The sequence below is a fragment of the Ruditapes philippinarum genome, unplaced genomic scaffold (genome assembly GCF_026571515.1).
Source record: "Ruditapes philippinarum isolate M1 unplaced genomic scaffold, ASM2657151v2 ctg11319_1_1_1_1, whole genome shotgun sequence".
In the NCBI taxonomy this organism is placed as follows: Eukaryota; Metazoa; Mollusca; class Bivalvia; order Venerida; family Veneridae; genus Ruditapes; species Ruditapes philippinarum.
In genome coordinates, this window is record NW_026861658.1 from 8,971 (window position 1) to 17,993 (window position 9,023).

Consider the following 9,023-nt stretch of genomic DNA (forward strand, 5'->3'; position numbering starts at 1 on the left):
TTAGCTCTGTTAACTGCCTTTCTTTCTCTGTCAGAGAGCGACGCATTCTCATTATCTGTAAATACAGAAAGCAGGTAATCTGTTCCTTATCAATGTATCATGAAACCTTGTTGAAATTGTTTGTTTTTATTGTATAGGTTTTCCTTTAAAGTTAGTATGCTTTTTATGAATTGAAAGAAATTGTCATACAAATTTAAGTAACCGTTGTTAAATAAATTTTTCCTTCTAAATGTAACAACACTATTAACATACATGAAAACATGAATCTAGTACAATTTTTAGTCACTAGATTACAACTGTATACCAAATTCACATGCATGTTTTTTCTAATCAAAACTCAATAACAGCTTTAGTTAAAAAATTCAAAGCATGTTAAATTAATAAAGGCAGATTATAATTTAATTGTGAAGAATAATACAAATTGTCTTGTGCAAATATCTTGTGTCAATCAGTTTTCATCATCAAAGGGAGACAACAAAGTCAGATATGAAATACCTGCTTAAGAGAGTTATCTTCTTCAGAGTTAAAAATAAATCCAGCAAACCCAATACTTTAATTGTTGTTAGCAACTGGGAAATTCCTGAAGTGTTTTGTTTTGCTTTTCAAATATTGAAAATCTAGTGACTTCATGATCTTAAATCATCTACAGAAGTTATACAAAAAGGTAAAAATTTAATGATTTAGATTACTGTAGAGGTCAAGTTTTTTATTTATTGAAAGATAATATATTATGCTTAAATTTGTAACAATATTTCGACTGCATCAACAAGAAACAATAGCAATGGAAGGAAAGTAATAAGCAATCAAAACTGCACCAAAAAGTTGAAATGGAAAAGTATAAATCAGTCAGAAATATCATAAACAATTTCAGACTGTGCTGTCTGGCTATAATTAAATCAAGATCAAGGCGGATATATATGAAAAAGGATTATTTATTGATGCCTATGTATATTTTTGATAAGCAAAATGCGTTGATTATCAATGTACCTTGACAAAGTGTCACCGTGTTGCAATTTGTTATTTTTTTGTATTGTTTTTATTGTATTTGGTCTTTTAGGTTAATCAGTTTAAGTATGAATGAAACGAAAATCTCATACAAAGTAACCATAGTTGAATAAACTTTTTCTTTAAACTATTATGACACTTTTGGATAAGCATACATGAAGCATGAATCAAGTACAGTGTTGAATGACTGGATTGCAACATTATACCAGAATCACATACATGTACATGTATTTGATTTTGCTTTTAAACAACTTTCAATAATACAGCTAAAGTAAACACATTCAAAGCATATAAAATTAATATAGGCAGATCAATAAATAATAACAGAATAATAAAAATTGTATCTTGCAAATATCTTGTGTCAATCACTTTTTTCTTGTGTCAATCAGTTTTCATCCAAGGGAGTTAACAAATGTCAGATATAAAGTAATTGTAGCGATTGTAGAACTGAGTTATCTTCTTAAGACAGAAAGAGAAAGAGGACGTTAAATGATTTCAGAAAACCCAACATCCTAGATATTAATACTAGGGATATTTCTCAAAAATTTTGTTTTATTTTTAAATGTTGAAAATCTACTGACTTCATGATCTTAAATTTTCTGCAGATTTAAACAAAACGGTAATAATTTAATGATTACTATAATACTACTGACAAGTGTTCATTAATATTTATTTCAAAATGATGTCAAATTTTTGTATTTGTATTTTTCATTTCATGTAAAAAATAAACTGAATAAACTGAATTCCAAAAAAAAAATCATCTTCAACATATCATCATACAATAAAAAATAACAAAGATTTATAATGATGAAGATGATTATAAAAACAATTTTTTATTTTGGAAAATTTTACATTTTAACAATAATTATCTAAGGTAAGAAAATCAGAAAAAAATAAAAAAATTATATATGCTAGAAACTTTATAATATTTTAAAACAATGATATTTTCAGAATGTATCAAGTACCAAATTACACCCCGACTGTGTCAATGAAACTATCAGAGGTTCTGGCTGATATAGGTGTTGATGAGAGAATACTGATGAAAACGAGAAGAGCATGGCTTCTGAGTGAATCAATAATAAATATAAATTTCCAACTACTTGATAAAGATTTTTTTGTAAGATACTTCTTTGGGAGTCAATCAGAAGGAACAACTACAAATGGAATGAATTCAGACATGGATCAACTTATTTGTAGCAAATTACTCCCTGTGATACTAGACTTGAGTGACTGGATACCTGGTGTATTAAATCTTTTGATGATTCAAGATAATTCTGTATCTCCTGGATATTGTTTACTTCAATGTCTGAGAGATGATGCTCCTCTTCAGTTTGATGACGATGAATCTGATCAATTCTTCTTCAAGGACAAAACAGGAAAATTACTTGTAAAGAATTCCGTATTAACTTGTAAAAAAATGTTGGGTTTTGAATTACATGGGCCATCATATGCAAAGCAAGGAAGTCAACCAGGCGACTGCGATTATGATAATGTGGTTGCTCTTCATTGCACAACATTGCCCCAACAAGCAAGACAATGGTTGGATCAACAAGGTGAAGGTCAATGGCCGTCTGCTGAAATGAAACAATATTGCAGCAGAACTGGATGCTTTGTTGTTGGTGTTGGATGTTTAGGCAGTGAACATGAGCAACTTGAATGGAGAATATCAACATCTTTAGCAGAAAGGTGTTTAATGTTCAACCTGAATATTACACAGATTCGCTGTTATATCTTAATGAAAATGATTTTAAAAACATTAATTAATCCATCGTTTAATGATGTTATTTCAAGTTTTATGTGTAAATCTGTTCTCTTCAACTGTGTTACCAAAACAGCTTTATACTTCTGGAGAGAAAATAACTTACTTAATTGTCTATCACTATGTTTATATCTCCTGTACAACAATATCATTAATGAAAATTGTCCACATTTTCTCATACCTGAGAACAATTTGATGAAGGGAAAAATTTCACCTGCAGTCAAGCCACATATCCTGAAAATACTCAAAAATATCATCAACAGTGAAGGAGTGGCACTACTTGGGATTAAATGTGATAATCTTGGTTCCAGGCTTCGTCTCAAGTTTTATAACATCTGTCCAATCAAAACAAGTTACCGTACTTCAGCATGGCAATTATTAAATTTGGCTTTACGTATATCTGATACACGGAAAAAAACGGATAATCATCTTCAAGGAAGTAGTACTGATGATGAAACTGTAGAAATATTAAAAAACTATGTATCGAAGACATTCAACTTTCAATATGGAGGATTGGATAAGACAGCCAGTCTTCTTTTGCTCCCATGGTATTGTACAACACTTGGATCTGTCCTGGCTTCCATCGACATAAATCAATATAAAACTGTATCAGCAGATGCCCTCAAACTCATCTCACTTGGTCTGAATACAGATGTTGCATCAAGTAAACTGAAACTAGCTTCAATCTTATACTGTATTCAAGAAATACAAAAAGCTGACTTGGTTCTCAGAGAGACTGAAAGAAGATATGATCTACAAATTGTTGAGCCTGTCTGTAGTTGTTATGATATTGAGGTTTCCCCATTGAGGTATGGTTTCACTGAATTATGTTGCAATCATAATGAAGAAGTCTTACAGTATATAACAGCATCATGTGTTAAATTTATGCCATGTGAAATTCACTGTGTACCAAATGAACTCAGATATGAAATGTTTAGATCTACACAACTGGACAGACTGCTTCGTACAGAAAGAGACAACGACTGGATGGATTGTGCTGTAGTGGATTCCCTGCCTTACCTCTACTTTCTACAATACAAAGTTTACTGCCATCTTGGAAGACATGACCAGAAACAAGCCGCTCTCTTCGAACTAATCAGAACCATAAAAGAGGAAGCAAACCTTGGTCATCGGGAAACAGCTCTAAATATTCTAGGAAAGTGCATGGAACAAGAACGTAGAGCTAGATATGCTCTACATTATTATTATATGTCACTTAATTTAAGAAGGAGAAACAATGCTGCAAAGATTCATATTTGTATACTACTCTCTGCATTGATAAATTCAAGGACATAAAAGGTGCAACAAAAATGTAGAATCTATTGAACACCTCTTTTGACAATGTTCTTACACGCAACTTTTTTGGAGGGATTTAATAGAGTATTTCAAAAGAAGAAATATTATTATAGAAATTAATTTGAAAACAATATCTCATTTAATTACAAGCACAGATACACAAAAAGATGCAAAAAACTTTATTCTTTTGGTGGCAAAATATTACATATATAGTTGCAAAATTGGAAAACGCACACCACAATTTAACTTATTTTTACATTATTTTCGGAGCAGACTATGTATTGAAAAATGTATTGCATTTAATCGAGATAAACTGGAAACTCATTTTCAAAAATGGAATAGAATTTTCCAATAGAATATAATAACATATGAAAATACCTTACTTACATGAATATAAAAACAATTATGTTTAGAAGCAGTCAAAAACTGTTGATGTATCTTTTTTTTTGTTTTTTTCTTGTTCTTTTGTATTAATTGTTCACCCCCTTTACTTTTACCCTTTTTCTTTTTGTTCAAATATTAGGTTACACTTATACGAGTATCGTATTGCCGATGGTACCCGAAATGTATGTGTGCTGTTTTGTGTGTGCTGTTTTGTGTGTGCGTTATGTTCGAAATATGTATAGTTATAAATCCTGTTGGTATCTATGAATTGGAAATGTGGGTGTATGGGTGCGGATGTGTGTGCGTGCATGTGTTTGTGTGTGAAAGAAACAACTCTTTGTGACCATGCTCTTGTATAATCTGGACAGAAGTTTATTATATGTTATGTACACTGTATTACTGTATGATCACTGAGAAAAAAATAAATTATAATAAAAGTATTGTTTTGCACAATTGACATGAGACTCATTAATTTTCGGGAGGTGTTTCGTTAGTTACCGTAACTTATTATGATTAATGTTTAAAATTTTATCTATTGTATTAATCTCGATATTAAATAAATTAATACTGCTTGCACGATGGCCTATTGGTATGACGAAGTTGTGACTGTATGGTTTACTTCAGAATCCGATAATTACCGACAAATAATTTACCGGTCATCGAATATGTACAAAGTGACTATCAAAATATACATGTTTTAATTATTGAATGAAACAATGGAATTCTTCCATAAAAGTTGCGTCTACATAAAACAATTATTCTCATGCACTTTCGAAAAAATATATAATTTAGTTGAAATCAAGTTAACGTTTAATTGCCTTACAGTGCGATAAAATATCATCACAAAGATATTTTATTAGTTTTCAAATGTATCTAATACGATTCCCCATACCTCATACGGTTTTGAAAACCTGCGCGACGGAAATCGACGGGACAATTACCACTATTGATTTCAGTGATGTCCCTTTTGAGCATATAAATTTATTTTGTGATTTTCAACCTTAACTAAACTATTGTCATTCATGTCAAAAGTTTGACAGAACGGGCCAAGTTAAACCCTTTACCAAGAAAAAATGAAGGTTTTGAAAATTAATTTTTAATTAGTAAAATATGAGTATACAGACCTTTCTTATGATATAAAATATGAATCTAATTAATGAAAAATAATTTTGTAATTATTCATAGAAAATTACTATGATTTGCATTTTATCAGCCGCTATATGATTCACAAGTTGCCTGTATGTCTTACCAGCGATCTGTTACTATTAAAAGATTTCATAGCAATAACATACAATTTGTAGTCACGTGATTCTTATAAAAGAACAGGGGGAAATTGTTTATAGTAAGAAAAAATAATAGAATAGAATAGGTCTCATAAAATATAAACAACCAAATAATTTAAATGTGTCAAATCAAATATCATTCATGATATACTTATCATAAAATAGCAAGCTTGACACTAAGAAAAAGTACAAGTATCCCTATATTAAATGATTTATCCATAGGGATACATTATAAATTCATGTAATAAGGATTGTAATGTTGCTTTGTAAGATGTCAATATTTGTATATTTCATTTCATTGAGCTACGTTCTTAAATGTTTGAATTTTTAAGGTTATGAAAATAAGTGTGGTCCTTAATTGTTCAATAATTGATTTGTTTTTATTTTTAGATTTTAAGGCCTTCTCCTACCGTAGATATAATTAAACTGTTAAAATATAGGGCAGGGCTACAATGACTCAGATAAAACAAGCAAACTCGTTGAATGTATACCCCACCTCACCCACCCCCCGCCATGTCTGGTTATTAAATACACAACAACTGAAGACTTAAGGCTTTATTTATATATTTATCATGGCGTAAACAGTAATTTTTTAAGTACATAACAAATATTCAGGGCAAAAACAGAGCCTTAATTAACTCGGGAGTTAAATAGTAATATCTTGACATGGCAATGAGATGTAAACTGCCTTTTTGTATCTATGGTTCCCGTAAAGTTCTGTTGAAAACAAAAAAAACAGTTGCAAAGAAATGGCAATATTGCTATGTATTCTAAATAACTAATAAAGGATCATAACTCTGTAATGAAGGGTCTGGTCTGAACAAGGGAACAAATTATGCACATCTCATCTTGGTATTTAAGTTAAATTGAATTCCAGCCAGTAGTTGCAGATAAGTAGCGCGGTAACAATTATTGCTCTATATGCATACTGCATAACTAGTCAAGGGCCATAACTCTAGTTAGTGTCTGACCGAAACAAGGCGATGATATGCGCATCTCCTCTTGGTTTTGAAGGTTCCATAAAGTTTGCCCTATATGCATTCTGCATAACTAATCAAGGGCCATAACTCTAAGTTAAAGTGTCTGACCGAAACAAGGCAACGATATGCGCATCTCCTCTTGGTATTAAAGGTTCCCATAAAGTTTCGTTGAATTCCAGCAAGAAGTCTCTGAAAACTCTGATTTAAAGTGTCTGACCAGAACAAGCCGAAGACACGCACAACTCCTCTTGGTATTGAAGGTTCCCATAAAGTTTTGTTGAATTTCAGCCAGTAGTTGCAGAGAAGTAGCGCGGAAACGAATTTTGCTCTATATTGCATAATGTATAACTAATCAAGGGCCATAACTCTGAGTTAAAATGTCTGACTGGAACAAGCCGACGATATGCGCATCTCCTCTTGATATTAATGATTTCCATAAAAATTCATTGAATTCCAGCCAGTAGTTGCAGAGAACCAGCGCGCAAACAAAATTCGGACGAACGAATGGACATCCTTACATTTGTATTTTTGTTGGGTATTTTATTGTGTAAAAAAGTACCCAACAATACATCAAAATTCATTAAAAATAACGAACAATACATACGGAATGAGTAGGATTGGTAGTTGTTGGGTATCTACTAACTCTCGTGCGTTCGCTCAGACGGACGGACACCACCAAGACAATATCCCCCTCCAAATTCCATCGGCGGGGGATAATAATAGCCAATTTTTTTAACCTTAAAAAAAGAATAACCAAAAGTTCAGCTGTCTATTCACGATTTAGCGACTAACAACATAAGATTAAATAAATAGTAGAATTACTGTATAACAATAATAGTAAAGGTTCATTATAAGTTAACACAAGAAAAGCATTGATGCAAAACATCAAAGGGCGTCCAAGCAAGAAATGCAGCAATTGAAGATGAACTAGTAGACATCTGATGACAATATATTCTTATAAACTTTTCAATGGTTAATTGGTTTTTACCAGAATTGTATAATATTTATGAATGGGCAGACATTATTCATCATGAACTCTGGTAGGCATGCTCGAGATGAGAATCCTTAAATGAAAGAATCTGGTAGGAGCAAATTGTTTGAAATCTGAATGACATTGACTTCTCCGCCACGGATAACGAATACTAGTAACATGAATAAGTTTATGTATTGGGTTTTAGAGTGTGCCAACACTGTGAAGGTCATATGCTTACTTGTAAGGTTTACTGGTAGAAAAATACCTCAGGTTCCCTTTTGTGGAATGTTTCAGGCATTAACAGTCACCTGAGTAGAACCACCGATGATCCTTACAAGAAAGAGTCCTTTGTCCCTTGCTAGATTGGAACTCATAGTGGTGAGGGTCTAGTGGTTTGAAAGCACTCCGTATCTTACTTTAGAAATTGATCATTTTAACTGTTATGTTATCAATATTTAACCTGATTATGATTCATCCCACTTCATTTGTCAGCATCACACCATGTTCTAAATCATTTTCCTTCAAAGTTTTTCCTGTAGGTGGTATGCTTTTAAAGACTGCATCTTTTTCAGTTTTAGGCCTTCAGTTAATTGATAACATATATATTTTTAGTTTTAGAAATACATGTTAGCATTACTGCAACAAATACAATTGTCAACAATGTATATCAATCTGTTTTCTTTAGTTTCGTATAATAATGTTTAAATCAAACAATTTTCACGTATTCATATCAACATGAATCTATTTTTTGTAACTCTGAAATTAAAGTAAAAATGAGATGAGTGATGTTCAGTTCTGTTAAACTGATATTTTTTCTTATAATATTTCTAACTCAAATGCTATATTCAAAAGTAAATGAAAAAACATCAAATTTCAAAGGCGTATGTCAAAAGAACAAGAAAGTAGGTCAAATGATATAAAATTCAAGTCAATATTTATTTATGACATTTTTGTTTTAAAAAAGCCAAACATGCACAAATGTATGATTCTTTTTTAAATTGAATATTTTTATAAATAGTTAAATATATCTTAATTATGAAAATAAATTTAAACAAGATATGTTTGTAAAACATGTATGCCCCCTATGGGCAGCCAATAAGTCATGTGATCAGATTATTATGCATGACTTCCAGTGAACAAAAATTAATAAGAGTTATCTACTTGTCATGACAAGTCACAAGGTAATAACTATTGTGACCCCAAAGGTTGTGTGCAGCAATTACAAATCTTACCAAATAATATATGAATAAATTTTATGAATCATGTAGGCCTCATTAATGACAGCCAAGTTGTTATATTACACGAGACATTCAAATGTGTATACCAAAAGCATTTTTAGTTTA

General features: G+C 31.3%; 1 protein-coding gene across 1 annotated transcript; it reads left to right on the forward strand.

The window, feature by feature from the left end:
* Positions 1-325: 325 nt before the first annotated feature.
* On the forward strand, positions 326-4,403 carry LOC132716431 (uncharacterized). Its single transcript, XM_060699701.1, has 2 exons — positions 326-664; positions 1,957-4,403. The coding sequence occupies exon 2, from the start codon at positions 1,958-1,960 to the stop codon at positions 4,058-4,060; it is 2,103 nt and encodes a 700-aa protein (XP_060555684.1). The 5' UTR covers positions 326-664; position 1,957; the 3' UTR covers positions 4,061-4,403.
* The last annotated feature ends 4,620 nt before the right edge of the window (positions 4,404-9,023 follow it).